This window comes from Hyperolius riggenbachi, chromosome 6 (assembly GCF_040937935.1).
Source record: "Hyperolius riggenbachi isolate aHypRig1 chromosome 6, aHypRig1.pri, whole genome shotgun sequence".
Lineage (NCBI taxonomy): Eukaryota > Metazoa > Chordata > Amphibia > Anura > Hyperoliidae > Hyperolius > Hyperolius riggenbachi.
The window spans coordinates 294,487,076-294,502,620 of NC_090651.1; the positions used below are offsets into that span (position 1 = coordinate 294,487,076).

Here is a 15,545-nt window from a genome sequence, read left to right on the forward strand (position 1 = left end):
AGACTACTATGTGTGTGTGTTGGATTGTGAGTTAAAATTAAACAATGTATTGAAAGGACAACTGAAGTGAGAGGGATGTGGAGGCTGCTGTATACAGTTCCTTTTAAACAATGTAAATTGCCTGACTGTCCTGCTGACCCTCTGTCTCCACTACTTTTAGTAGTGTTGGTTTTTAGAATTTGGGACCAAGTGGTTTGGAACCTGAACAGCGGCATTCAGCACCATTTTAGCACTGGACAGCAGGACTGGGTTCGTACCATTTAGTTCTGATTGACTTAAAGGACAAATGTAGTGAGAGGGATATGGAGGTTGCCGTGTGTATTTCCTTTTAAGCAATGCCAGTGGCCTGGCTATCATGCTGATCCTGCTGATCCTCTGCCTCTAATACTTTTAGCAACAGACCCTGAACAAGCATGCAGCAGATCAAGTGTTTCTGACATTATTGTCAGATCTGACAAGATTAGCTGCATGCTTGTTTCTGGTGCGATTCAGACAATACTGCAGCCAAATAGACAAGCAGGGATTCCAGGCAACTGGTATTGTTTACATGGAAATAAATATGGCAGCCTCCATATTCCTCTCACTTCAGTTGTCCTTGAAGTTCACCTCTTCTTCAAATTAGAAATGCAATAACATTCAGGTTTCACAGCAAGTTCCCAGAAGGGGAAACTACCATGTTGCCGGACAAAACGTCCCAAAAAAATGGCGGAAAGACACTGCATACTTCTACTCAGCGTTCTCCCGCCAATGGGAATGCTGGCGTTTGGTTGCAGTGGGAGCCTAACCTATAACAAATTTTGTAATCACTTTTAAAAGGAAGGCTTTAGCTGACATCTGTATGCACAAGGTACATTCTCAAACAGGTTTTCACTTCACATTACTTCCATGAATCCAGACAGAAATCCGAGTCCTGTGAGAGAGAGCTGAATATGACAGCTGTGTGAGGTTTCTCTTACCCTGCATGGAAGTTAACTGCTGCAGCTAAGGCGTTCCCTGAGCCACACGGCAGAATCCCGATAGGCATTCTCATTGCATCTTCCCAATCAGGGCGTTCCATCAAGCCATTAATAACCTGAGGAGAATATACAGTGACATTAGCAAGGAAATTAGGACAGCTCTGGCGCACACACTACAATCCATTTAGCACATTGTATTAGTCCGGACAGAAATGGAAGAAGCTCAGCTCAGGAAAACTATTACACACAGGAAGAGCAAAAATAGAACAAAGCTAATGAGGTAGCGTGAAATGGATTCATACAGTGTCTCAATTCTAAAATCTGTGAAATGGTAGTGTCTAGGGGGCGTATGCAATAAACTGCGTTAAAGAATACCTAAGGTAAAAATGACAGAGCCTGTCAAGTTTTGAAATGCTATTAAATCTCAGTGACGGGAGCAGATGAGGAGTTTTATTTGATGTGACTCTAGGTACATACCTTGAGAAGAGCAAAGCCCAGAGTCTTCCCACATCCTCCTCCAGACCACTGTTGCTGCTTGGGACTCGAAGTTTACGCCCCCCCCCTCCTTTTCATGCACGAGTGTGGCCATACTGCGCCTGCACGAGTATGGTAGACCCTGCACACTACACCAAAGCCACTTTATGCGCAGGCATTGCTATAGTTACGCAGGCGCAGTACGGACGCACTTGTAAACGGGGATTGCGGCCATACAAAAACATATCCAACAAGCTGGAAAAGTTCTGGGGCTCCACGCGTGGCAACGGTGAGAGACAGGAAGATGTGGGAAGTGTCTGCAGGATCCTGAGGGTTCCCTCTTCGTAGTTAAGTATTTTTTTATTTTTTTTTTAGTTTTTAAACCACCTCAGGTGCTCTTTAACGGATACCCAAGGTGATATAATAAGATAGCATACAAATAACTAGGCTGTGCTGTTTTTTTTTCTTTTTCTGCCTGAAAGAGTGAACATACAGTGGCTTGCAAAAGTTTTCAGCCCCCTTGAAGTTTTCCACATTTTGTCACATTACTGCTACAAACATGAATCAATTTTATTGGAATTTCACATCAAAGACCAATACAAAGTGGTGTACACATGAGAAGTGGAACGAAAATCATACAGGATTCCAAACATTTTTTACAAATCAATAACTGCAAAGTGGGGTGTGCGTAATTATTCAGCCCCCTTTGATCTGAGTGCAGTCAGTTGCCCATAGACATTGCCTGATGAGTGCTAATGACTAAATAGAGTGCACCTGTGTGTAATCGAATGTCAGTACAAATACAGCTGCTCTGTGACGACCTCAGAGGTTGTCTAAGAGAATATTGGGAGCAAAAACACTGTGAAGTCCAAAGAACACACAAGACAGGTCAGGGATAAAGTTATTGAGAAATTTAAAGCAGGCTTAGGCTACAAAAAGATTTCCAAAGCCTTGAACATCCCACGGAGCACTGTTCAAGCGATCATTCAGAAGTGGAAGGAGTATGGCATAACTTTAAACCTACTAAGACAAGGCCGTCCACCTAAACTCACAGGCCGAACAAGGAGAACGCTGATCAGAAATGCATTCCAGAGGCGCATGGTGACTCTGGACGAGCTGCAGAGATCTACAGCTCAGGTGGGGCAATCTGTCCCTAGGACAACTATTAGTCATGCACTGCACAAAGTTGGCCTTTATGGAAGAGTGGCAAGAAGAAAGCCATGGTTAACAGAAAAGCATAAGAAGTCCCATTTTTAGTTTGCCACAAGCAATGTGGGAGACACAGCAAACACGTGGAAAAAGGTGCTCTGGTCAGATGAGACCAAAATGGAACTTTTTGCCCAAAATGCAAAACGCTATGTGTGGCGGAAAACTAACACTGCACATCACTCTGAACACACCATCCCCACTGTCAAATATGGTGGTGGCAGCATCATGCTCTGGGGGTGCTTCTCTTCAGCAGGGACAGGGAAGCTGGTCAGAGTTGATGGGAAGATGGATGGAGCCAAATACAGGGCAATCTTGGAAGAAAACCTCTTGGAGTCTGCAAAAGACTTGAGACTGGGGCGGAGGTTCACCTTCCAGCAGGACAACGACCCTAAACAAAAAGCCAGGGCAACAATGGAATGGTTTAAAACAAAACATATCCATGTGTTAAAATGGCCCAGTCAAAGTCCAGATCTAAATCCAATCGAGAATCTGTGGCAAGATCTGAAAACTGCTGTTCACAAACGCTGTCCATCTAATCTGACTGAGCTGGAGCTGTTTTGCAAAGAAGAATGGGCAAGGATTTCAGTCTATAGATATGCAAAGCTGGTAGAGACATACTCTAAAAGACTGTCAGCTGTAATTGCAGCAAAAGGTGGTTCTACAAAGTATTGACTCAGGGGGGGCTGAATAATTATGCACACCCCACTTTGCAGTTATTTATTTGTAAAAAAAAATTTGGAATCATGTATTACTTTCGTTCCACTTCTCACGTGTACACCACTTTTTGTATTGGTCTTTCACGTGCAATTCCAATAAAATTGATTCAGGTTTGTGGCAGTAATATGACAAAATGTGGAAAACTTCAAGGGGGCCGAATACTTTTGCAAGCCACTGTATAGGTATGCACGTTTCTCTCAAGTAAAAGTATACTGTAACCCTCACTGATAAAGAATTACAGCCATAAACCTCTTCCCTTGCTGAGAACAGCTTCTCAGAGCAGGGGATAGATAAAAATGTTCATATATATTTTAGCATTTGGGGTGCTAAAAGACTGTCAGCATATGAGACAATACATCAAAAACCATTCTCTTAGCTGATACGCAGAAAATAAAACTGCAGAATTCTAAAGAAAGGTCGTTTTTAGGAGTAGGAAGATATTTACCTCAGTCTATTTTCACCTTAGGCATCCTTTAAAATGTTTTTAAGCTTTGTATACTTTTGGCGTACCTCATCCCACACATTACTGATACATACAGTGGGTTGCAAAAGTATTCAGCCCCCTTGAAGTTTTCCACATTTTGTCACATTACTGCCACAAACATGAATCAAATTTTATTGGAATTCCACGTGAAAGACCAACACAAAGTGGTGTACATGTGAGAAGTGGAACAAAAATCATACATGATTCCAAACATTTTTTACAAGTCAATAACTGCAAAGTGGGGTGTGCGTAATTATTCGGCCCCCTGAGTCAATACTTTGTAGAACCACCTTTTGCTGCAATTACAGCTGCCAGTCTTTTAGGGTATGTCTCTACCAGCTTTGCACATCTACAGACTGAAATCCTTGCCCATTCTTCTTTGCAAAACAGCTCCAGCTCAGTCAGATTAGATGGACAGAGTTTGTGAACAGCAGTTTTCAGACCTTGCCACAGATTCTTGATTGGATTTAGATCTGGACTTTGACTGGGCCATTCTAACACATAGATAGGTTTTGTTTTAAAGAGTAACTGTTAGGCTAGAAATGTAAAATTAAATCTCTATTCTCCTGTGTTAAACAGTTAGGAAGGTAGTCAAAAAGGCAAAACAGAAGTTAAAAATCAATCTTACTTTTTGTGGGCTGAATAATAATCTTCAATTTCCCCAAGCTCCTAAGGAGGACGCAAGCCGCACATAAGAAGTTGCAGAGCATGCTGGAAGGTGTTTTTTTTTCTCTCTGCTTAGCTCCGTTCCTGCCCTTCATTTCCCTATTCCTCCCTAATTCATTGCTGCAGCCTGATTGGCTGCTTCCTCTATCCCTCCCGGTTTCCCCACCACGCTTCTGTCCATCTCTTACTGATCCTCCTAAGGTTGCCAGGCATGCAGGGCTGGATTTGTTAGAAGACCCCCAGATGTCCGCAGCTGCCCCTTTACAATCTGTCTGGCTTTGAAGCAGCAGGGTCACTCAGCCGCAGCCCGCACCCCCTCCCACCAGGAAATCAGACCAGATGCTGTCCCCTGTCCGCTCTCTCCCACCCCCCCCCCCCCCCCCCTCCAGCAAGAGCCTGTGCGATTATCTTCTCCCCCCATAAACAGGTGTGGGTGTCTTCCCCCCCAGGCCCCCACCCCCGGGCAGAAACAGGTGCGGATGTCTTCTCACCTGAAAAAGCAAACACTGAGAGAGAGAGAGGCGCCGGAGAGTGCATCTCCAGCTTCCAGCGCCGCCACCGCAGTTTGCTCTGTCACCCGCCGCCGTGCATCTCTCTCCTGCTGGCGTCCCTCACATGTGACTCGCTGGAAAGTTACCGGCGAGTCACATGATAGGAATCACCAGCAGGAGAGAGAGAGATGCACGGCTGACAGAGGAAACTGTGGTGGCGGCGCTGGAAGCTGGAGATGCACTCTTCGGCCTCTCTCTCTCTCTCTCTCTCTCTCTGTGTTTGCTTTTACAGGTAAGAAGACATCCGCACCTGTTTCTGCCCGGGGGTGGGGGCCTGGGGGGGGGGAAGACACCCACACCTGTTTATGGGGGGAGAAGATAATCGCACAGGCTCTTGCTGGAGGGGGGGGGGGGGAGCTGACACGGGACAGCATCTGGTCTGCGGTTGAGTGACCCTGCTGCTTCCAAGCCAGGCAGATTGTAAAGGGGCAGCTGCGGACATCTGGGGGTCTTCTAACAAATCAATATAATCTGTATATCTACAGCATCTGACAGCCTGTACTGAAGGGGCAGGTGACTTCAGCTTGGTGGGAGTGTCTGAGGGCTGGGAGTTGGGAGGGCTAATGCATACTAAATCAGGGGGATGAGTGGAAGCAGGGTAAGGGAGGATATTACATCACGACTGGCTTCAGACACAGACAGTCAAAGATGAAACCTGTCAGGAACTGTCAGGAACATAAATCTCTGTATATACTATATAAAAATCACTACAATCAAAACGTGGACAGTGTAATGCATATGTTATGTAAGTACAGCCAGTATTTATCTACTGATATGTGTTTTTTTTCTCTGAGACCCTATACCTAACAGCTCCTCATAAACCATTCCATTGTTGCCCTGGCTTTATGTTTAGGGTCATTGTCCTGCTGGAAGGTGAACCTCCGCCCCAGTCTCAAGTCTTTTGCAGACTCCAAGAGGTTTTCTTCCAAGTTTGCCCTGTATTTGGCTCCATCCATCTTCCCATCAACTCTGACCAGCTTCCCTGTCCCTGCTGAAGAGAAGCACCCCCAGAGCATGATGCTGCTACCACTATATTTGACAGTGGGGATGGTGTGTTCAGAGTGATGTGCAGTGTTAGTTTTCCGCCACACATAGCGTTTTGCAATTTGGCCAAGAAGTTCAATTTTGGTCTCATCTGACCAGAGCACCTTCTTCCACATGGTTGCTGTGTCCCCCACATGGCTTGTGGCAAACTGCAAATGGGACTTCTTATGCTTTCTGTTAACAATGGCTTTCTTCTTGCCACTCTTCCATAAAGGCCAACTTTGTACAGTGCATGACTAATAGTTGTCCTATGGACAGTCTCCCACCTGAGCTGTAGATCTCTGCAGCTCGTCCAGAGTCACCATGGGCCTCTTGACTGCATTTCTGATCAGCGCTCTCCTTGTTCGGCCTGTGAGTTTAGGTGGACGGCCTTGTCTTGGAAGTTTACAGTTGTGCCATACTCCTTCCATTTCTGAATGATCGCTTGAACAGTGCCCCGTGGGATGTTCAAGGCTTTGGAAATCTTTTTGTAGCCTAAGCCTGCTTTACATTTCTCAATAACTTTATCCCTGACCTGTCTTGTGTGTTCTTTAGACTTAATGGTGTTGTTGCTCCCAATATTCTCTTTGACAACCTCTGAGGCCCTCACAGAGCAGCTGTATTTGTACTGACATTAGATTACACACAGGTGCACTCTATTTAGTCATTAGCACTCATCAGGCAATGTCTAAAGGCAACTGACTGCACTCAAATCAAAGGGGGCCGAATAATTATGCACACACCACTTTGCAGTTATTTATTTGTAAAAAATGTTTGGAATCATGTATGATTTTCGTTCCACTTCTCATGCGTACACCACTTTGTGTTGGTCTTTCATGTGGAATTCCAATAAAATTGATTCATGTTTGTGGCAGTAATGTGACAAAATGTGGAAAACTTCAAGGGGGCCGAATACTTTTGCAACCCACTGTAGATAGAAGGAAACATTTCATAGAAATTAAAGGACAAGTGATAGAACCCACTTTGGCAAAAAGTTTTTTTTTTTTCCAGCAGTTTCAGTTCCGCAACCCTGTCCTCAATGCCCAACAACAGTACATGCTTTTCAGAAAACCACAAACATTCACTGGCGAGGTAATTAGTGTCTCAGAAGAGGAAGTCAACTACCTCTGTGGATTTCTCCAAGACATGCACTGTTTGTGGGCCTTGAGTGCAGGGTCGGGGAACACTGCAGTGATAAGTGGTCTTAGAATTCTACCTGTCTTTATTTGCACAACAGGGAAGAATAAGTCCAGGTAAAATGAAAGACCTACCGCATTTATTGGATTATAATATGAACCTTTTCTCCCCCAAAAGGTGGAGAAAATGCAACTGCGTCATACTCCAAATACAGGGATTCCCCAACTTACAAACGCCCATTGATACAAACCGCTGTGATGTTGGGGACTCCCTGTATCTTCTCCGTGTCCTCCTCTGCTCTCCATGAATAGATGAAAGCAGCTGCAGCGCGTCTCTGACGTCATCCATTGGAGCCCATGACAATCAGACTTTTCCTCCCCCTCACTGCTCCACTAGTGCCAGCTTCTGCTGATGATGCGATTAGCAGAAGCTAACACTAGGATAACCGTGAGAGATAGGAGAGGTCTGTGATCAACACGGGCTTCGCTGGATTAGGTAAGATACGCAATACCACTGATTTAACTTACTCAGGGGGAGCAGAGAAGGAAACGGGGACAGAGAAGGAGACATGGGAGGCACAAGGGTGATACAGGAGGACACAATTGGGGGATAACCTCTACAGAACACTCCTGGACCATGGACACAAAGGGTTCAGTATTTTTTCCCCCCCTGGTTTTCGCCCTCTAAACCTAGGTGCGTCATAATCTGGAGCGTCTTATGAAAAATATGGCAACATATTTTCTTAAGATGTTGTTTTGGCCTATACATCACTCCCTGCAGCCTGAGCAGCACAACTGCAAATCAAATTGAGCAACCACCGCCCGCCCCCTCCCCCTTGATTACAGATGCGTGTGCCCACAATACTTATTGACATAAAGCCAAACAGTGCTGACAATCTATGGTAAGATGAAGACAAACGTCTGAACCATACTTGTAACAGCATTTTAGAGTATTAATTTCTGGCCTAGCTTATTATTTTGGTGCAGTGCACTGCAGAGGAGGGAGACTGATGAATTAAGCTGTTGTGCTATAGTAAACTCGCTTCACACTGCTCCTGTACTGCATTGTGCGCTGTGCCTCAGAAGAAGTGACATCTCCCACGCTGCGTCCTCCTTTGTTCCAACTACAAGCTACAAAACCAGCACAGAATATATATACACAAAGTTCCAAACATGCTATTCCCACACAGCAGCAAATCTGCATATATAGCGTTGGATCTCCCCCCTCTCCATTGGTACAGCGTGGGAACAGCTCTTTCGTTTTGCCTTCCATATGAATAAAGCTTTTCAGTGCTGCAGTCATTTGGAAACCACAGTTAAGTAAGACGCTGCCTCTGGATGAGAAACATGCAGAGATATTCCATCTCACAGACATAAGAGACCACATAAATTTGGCTTCCACATTAAAAGGCCTCCTATACAGAGGCCAGGCTAAAGTCAATTGTTTGATGTTCAAATGATATTAGATTTTTATGTTTACACCAATAATATCTAAAAAATATGACTAAAAAGAAAGTGGCACCCAATTGCTTGATAGTTTATTGTTCTGAGCCCTTTCTGGTTCCTGGCAGCTGCTGGGTGTGAAGGTCAGGCGCTCTGATCTCATCTCCATCAATGACAGGGGAAGCGGGCCTTCCCATGCCTGGAAGGGTATGCAGAGCAGCGCAGGGAGTGGTCATATTTACCTGTTCCAGGTGGCTGGATAGGCTACTCCACTTCATCCACCCGTGGTGCTGCAATGCCAACATCCTCTTCGGAGTTCGGATCACATGATGACATGTGGTCGTAACCCAGAGGATAGTGTCAGGGTTGCACCGCCGCCGTTAGTGGAAGAGGAGTGATAAGTCTTTCATCACCCCTCTCCAACCAGCAGGCAGCGCTAATGCCATCCCCTGGGTTACGATCACATATCATGTGATCAGAACTCTGAAGAGGATGTTGGCATCGCCTCACCACAGGTGGATGAAGAGGAGATACCTATCCAGCCGCCTGGAGCAGGTAAATATATTAGAAGCTCCCTGCAGAGCTGCATTAGGCAGCAAACTGGCTTATGCAGTTCGCAGATGCTTTGGCATGCATTATCTATCTCGAGATAATGCATGCAGGGCTGCTAATAGGTTAAATGTATTCTGTAAAAAAGGTCAGCAGCCATCACCATACTAATGCATCAGTGGTGAACAAGTGGTTACAGGCAGCACCCAACCATCTAGATGCGACGTGCTATTGGCCGTTGTCCCTCTGTCTCCAGGAACAGCAAGCAGGAACTCCAAGAGAAGAGACCCAGCACCGTCTTCAAGTGTATTATAAGCTCTTTTATTTATTTAAGGCATCAAAAAGACAAAAAGGGCAAGTCTGTGCGACGTTTCGAGAGGCGACTCCTCTCTTTCTCAAGTTGACAAGGGCTTGTCAGCTTGAGAAAGAGAGGAGTCGCCTTTCGAAACGTCGCACAGACTTGCCCTTTTTGTCTTTTTGATGCCTTAAATAAATAAAAGAGCTTATAATACACTTGAAGACGGTGCTGGGTCTCTTCTCTTGGAGTTCATACTAATGCATCATTATAACATAACATATGATCTTTTTACACGAGTAATGGTAACAGAGCACAGGGAGAGTTACCACAGGATAACATTAGAAAAGCTTTTCCTAACACAGAGATACACTTTTGTACAGATACTTCATGAGAAAACAGGTGGAGATCAAGAAGATGCCATATTCTAGACATTACCTCGAAGAGAAGCCCATCTCCAGAAATAACAACGATCCCATCCCACTCTTCCAGATTGATTGATTGTACCAACTCTCGAGCATGGTTTTGCCTCTCTGGAAACAGAGATGAGACAGATGTGACAATTTGTCAGACAAGAAATTATGTAAGAAAGAAGGCAGAGTATGAGGCCCACCTGTCTGTATGAGGTTGTAGCTGATATCCGCCTCACTTATGATGGGAAGGATGTGAGTGTGACACTGCTGCAGAGCATTGCCCCGCCCACCACAAGGGTTCAGCAGCAGCAGGAATCGACGCGATCTGGGCTGGAGTTCTTGCGTAATCTCTGATCGAAAAAAGAAAAAACAAGGTCTTTGAGGTTATTATTTACAGATTGCACAGCAACTTCATGGTGAACTAGAACTCCAAGAACCTCCAAGGTTCTCCAGCACCCAAGTGCATCCCTCTCACCCCAGCCATCACAAACTGATTGCCATTATGGCCCATACTCAAGGGCTACAATTGTCGCCGCAATACGCGGCGCGCACGTGTTGCGGCGACAGGTCGCCCGTGAGTATGAGGCGCAACATCGCCAGGCGATTGGTGCGGTCAATCGCCTGACGACATTTGCCGCCGCAACTTCTCTGCAACTGTCGCTAGTCCGCGTAAGTATGCGGACTAGCGAAAGCAACCTCTCTAGAGAACACGGAGCTTCCGGCTGGGGGGGGGGGGGGGGGGGGGAACGTCGGCGACAGCTTCCGTTGCACCACTGATCCCTCTTCCGCGTGGCGACGAGCTGTCGCCGAACTGTCGCGCACACGCTCCTGTGTGCTAGCGACAGTGAAAAAAAGTTGCCTGTGAGTATGCGCCATTAGACTAAGAGGTGCCGCAGGGCCCCAACACTTTCAGTTCTAGTTATTTGGCTTCAGTCACTGCCATGTATCCCCTTTTATTTCTCTCTGCTTCAAAAACAATAGGCTAATGATATCTGAATGAGTTTTCCGCCCCCTCCTACACTGCGCCAAGGCTGAAGCCTCTCTCGCCTCTGCCTGGCCCTGACGCTATGCAAAACAAAAAAAGTTTGCCTGTTTAAAGCAAGCCTGTAAAAAAAAAAAAAAAAATTCCCCCTCTGGGGAATACTTTCCTTGGGAGGGGGGAGCCTCTGGATCCTAATGAGGCCTGCTTTGTCCCAGCAATCCAGCACTGTGACCCACCAAAATACAGTGAGGCAAATATTTACCGACCACGATCCAGCGCAGGTGCAGTAGCGGTTCTCTGTTCGGGCTCCGGTGGAAATAGCCTCACTTGATCGGGATCGATCTACTTCACAGGTGCGAGTCGCCTCACTTGCGCAGTACTTGTCAGCATTTGTCGGGGGTAGTTTCGGAGGAGCCAGCGCTGGATCCCCCAGGCTACAGAGGACGGGAAGCCTCATTGGGACCTCCTCTTTTGTTACAGATACCCTGTTTCTGATTCTTCAGGTTGGAGTGAGTGAGTATCTAAAGCATCTCATAGTGCATCTCTGCTGAATATGGAAATTGCCCCTTTGTTATCCCTTAAAGCTAAACACACCTCTATATTTTTGTTCACCATTGCATTTTAGCATCCTAGGCTTCTAGGAGTTTTAGTGCACCAGGAGCTTACTGGGTAATCTGTTACTCTGAGTGTTTCAAGTCCTACACCATAGAGCCACATTAATCCATGCCATGCACTGATGAAGATCAACCAATTCAAAACAGTCTGTATGTATGTTGGATACATACATACAGTCTACCAGTGTACTCTTATGAAATCACTTATTTAAGTGTACTCGCTCATCTGCCTTTAAGTTGACTTGAACTCTTGCACAGAACAGAAGGAAAACAGAGAGAAATGTACCCTGTATGTATTTAGGGAGTTTAGTCTGTCTAATTGCCCCTCATCTGTGACTAAGCACAATTTGTAATTTGGTCCTTCAACTGTGTCAGCTGACTGCCATGGCAGAGAGCCAGTAGGTAAACACAGGAGGTTAAAGGATTACTATTGTGAAAATCTAAAATATACAAAAACACATACAAATAAGAAGTAGGTTTCTTCCAAAATAAAATGAGCCATAAATCACTTTTCTCCCATGTTGCTGTCACTTACACCAAGTAATAGAAATCTGACAGAACCGACAGGTTTTGGACTAGCCCAACTCCTCATGGAGGATTCTCTGGGTTTTGCTTATTTTCAAAAGAACTTAGTGAATGGGAGTTGTGCTGTCCAACTACCAAAAAAGTGTGCAGTGAGCAGGGACCGACCAGCATCATTGTATAAATCCTTTTCAGGGAATGTCTTTATAAACAATTAAAGCCTTGCTGCGAATACCCCATGAAGAGATGCACTAGTCCAAAACCCGTCGGTTCTGTCAGATTTCTACTACTACTGTAAGCGACAGCAACATAGGAGAAAATTAATTTATGGCTCATTTTACACTTCTTATTTGTATATGTCTACACGTTAATTTTTCAATCTTTGCAATTTCAGACATATTGGTCCTTTACCAATATGTCTGCTTCCATGAAGGCAGGAAGTAGACAAACTGCAGATTTATATCAGCTGAAACAAATGAATGTTTTTATTTAAAGGTTATTATTATGCTGTTGTGTATCTTTTAGAGAAGAGAGGACGTTCTGAGTTCATGTCTGCTTTCATTGGCGATGCAGATAATGTACACCAGCAGCTTTGGATGTGTGCCTGCCTTTCCATGGACATAAAGACATGCTTTGATATTCACTCATTGACCCGAAGTAGTGCATTATAAGAGCAACTTTTTTAGCTGGTGGTTTTTTTGTATTTTTTTTTTCTTTTTTAAATAGAGCTATTTAATTTTCATCACATAAAAATTCCTGGTTCAGGATGACTTATACAGTATAATAGTAGGTGTATTACTATATACAGTACGGTGTATTACTCAGCAACACCCATGTGGAGAGGGGAGTTATTTGGCCACACTGTTGGCTCTACAGAGGAAACATTAGTAGTGGTCGGACATGGTCTAGTAACCTGTGGAATGCTCTGCTTACTTACCCTGCCTTTCATCTTACGTGTGGGTACTTTAATACATTTCATGCATGTAAAGTGTTTGATTTATTCAGATTCCTAAGTGTCAGAATAGTATGTTCTAAAGATTTCAACATTGTAGTCTGACCACATTAGTCATGTCCCAAAATTTAAATAAATAATCTTACTGGACGTTCTTTTACCCAAAACATACATATATCTTGTCAATTATAACTATGAGACGATCTACAGGTAAATTAAGTCAAGTTTAGGGCAGCCTATACCACTCCAGTAACATAACTGGTCAGTCCACTAGTGAACGAGTACAGCAATTATAGCTTGAGTATTTATGTAAACAAGTGGAAGTATTACCATAAAACCACACCTCTTGGCTGTTCATAAGCTTGCTAAAAGAATTACCAGTAAGTGGCCAGACCTTTAAAGGTCTACTGTTTCCTCTGAATAATCAAAATACACATCATTGCTAAAGATGCCCATCTGGCGATGTATGGGCATATCAACCAAGAGACAGATCTCTCTCTGATCGAATCTGATCAGAGAAAAATCTGTCGGCTGCCCATACACCACAGGCTGATTACCAATCGATTTCAGCACAAAAGGTTTTTAAAATTGGCCTCATGACACTGCCTCTGGAGCCTGGGTGCTGTCCCCACAAATGTTATTGACCCCCATGCATTAAAATTTCACTTGACATGACTGTCCAACTGCTCATGGTCTCCTCCTCTGCTTCCCCATGAGCACCACATGGTTGCTGCATATTGCACAAGGCAAGTGTGTGACATCACACATGCGCCTGACGGCAAAGAAGCAGCAAACAAGACCGGGAGCAGCTGGAGAGTTGCAGCGGCTAGAGGTGGTGAGTTTTAACTGCACAGGTATGAGGCGGGGCACAGCGGCCAGGGGTTCAGTCTGTTGTCGTGCACCCAATCGACCACGCCGGCCTGAGTTTTCCCAGCATACTTCGACTTATTTTCAATAAAAATGATCGAATAAAACGGTCAATCAGGCAGGCGTGGCCAGAACAGTCATGCTTGTACAAAGCAGAGAGTGCGGCCATGATAACATACAGTGGTTTGCAAAAGTGTTCGGCCCCTTTGAAGTTTTCCACATTTTGTCACATTACTGCCACAAACATGAATCAATTTTATTGGAATTCAACATGATATACCAATACAAAGTGGTGTACACGTGAGAAGTGGAACGAAAATCATAAATCATTCCAAACATTTTTTTTACAAATAAATAACTGCAAAGTGGGCTGTGCGTAATTATTCAGCCTGCTTTGGTCTGAGTGCAGTCAGTTGCCCATAGACATTGCCTGATGAGTGCTAATGACTAAATAGAGTGCACCTGTGTGTAATCTAATGTCAGTACAAATACAGCTGCTCTGTGACAGCCTCAGAAGTTGTGTAAGAGAATATTGGGAGCAAGAACACCATGAAGTCCAAAGAACACACCAGACAGGTCAGGGATAAAGTTATTGAGAAATTTAAAGCAGGCGTAGGCTACAAAAAGATTTCCAAAGCCTTGAACATCCCACGAAGCACGGTTCAAGCGATCATTCAGAAATGGAAGGAGTATGGCACAACTGTAAACCTACCAAGACAAGACCGTCCACCTAAACTTCCAGGCCGAACAAGGAGAGAGCTGATAAGAAATGCAGTCAAGAGGCCCATGGTAATTCTGGACAAGCTGCAGAGATCTTCAGCCCCGGTGGGGGAATCTGTCCATAGGACAACTATTAGTCGTGCACTGCACAAAGTTGGCCTTTATGGAAAAGTGGCAAGAAGAAAGCCATTATTAACAGAAAAGCATAAGAGTCCACATCTCATCAGATATGAGAGATAGCACATGAGTAGGGCTTTTCACTAGTGTGATGAGTGTGGGAAATGGTTTGTACAAAAATCATACCTCATCAGTCATGAAAGAACTCACACTGGACAGAAATCCTATTCTTGTACTGAGTGTGGGAAATGTTTTGTAAAAAAAAAAAAAGATAGGGGTGCATGGCTTCCGACTGACAGACAGAAGTGGAGAATGAGCAATCAATGGAGGTCCCCTGAGGAGCTATGAAGTTCCATGAAGGTATTTTCCCCAATTATCCAAATTATTTGGGATGAAGTGATTAACATTTTCTCCTTGCTATGCAAGGACACAATCTGAAAGGAGTGGAAATGTACATCTGTGTTGGTCTGTTTGGCACCACTGATAAAGCTGAAAGGCAATCAAAGTCAGCTCATTCACCTTTTTACAAACCGGTTAGTAGTTGAAATACTTCACACAAGTGGAATGGTTTATTTAATTCAGTTGTGCATTCAATAACCTGATCCCCACGGCAGAATAAAAGCATTGGGCCAAGTCTGCCCATCAAGCTTTGCAGCAATGAGCAGTGTAAAGTTTCTTTTACACTGAAAACCGCAATTCCGATTTGCAATTTTTACTAGCAAGCTAGCAACACAAGAAAAAAAAAAATGCAGAAAAAAAAAATGCAGAAAACAAGAAAAAAAAAAAAAAAACGCAGCATGCAGGACTTTTCTTTTTTTTTTTTTTTTTTAAATTGCATCAAAAATTGGAATTGCA

At 44.3% G+C, this 15,545-nt stretch overlaps 1 protein-coding gene across 4 annotated transcripts in view; it reads right to left on the reverse strand.

The window, feature by feature from the left end:
- Positions 1-15,545, reverse strand: part of SPHK2 (sphingosine kinase 2) — a 71,800-nt gene that overhangs the window by 3,732 nt on the left and 52,523 nt on the right. For all 4 annotated transcript variants that reach the window (XM_068241082.1, XM_068241083.1, XM_068241080.1 and 1 more), the window contains 3 exons: positions 10,117-10,266; positions 9,942-10,036; positions 957-1,072 (listed from right to left, as the gene is read on the reverse strand). In XM_068241082.1, coding sequence (XP_068097183.1) covers positions 957-1,072; positions 9,942-10,036; positions 10,117-10,266 — 361 coding nt within the window. The remainder of the gene's footprint in view (positions 1-956; positions 1,073-9,941; positions 10,037-10,116; positions 10,267-15,545) is intronic.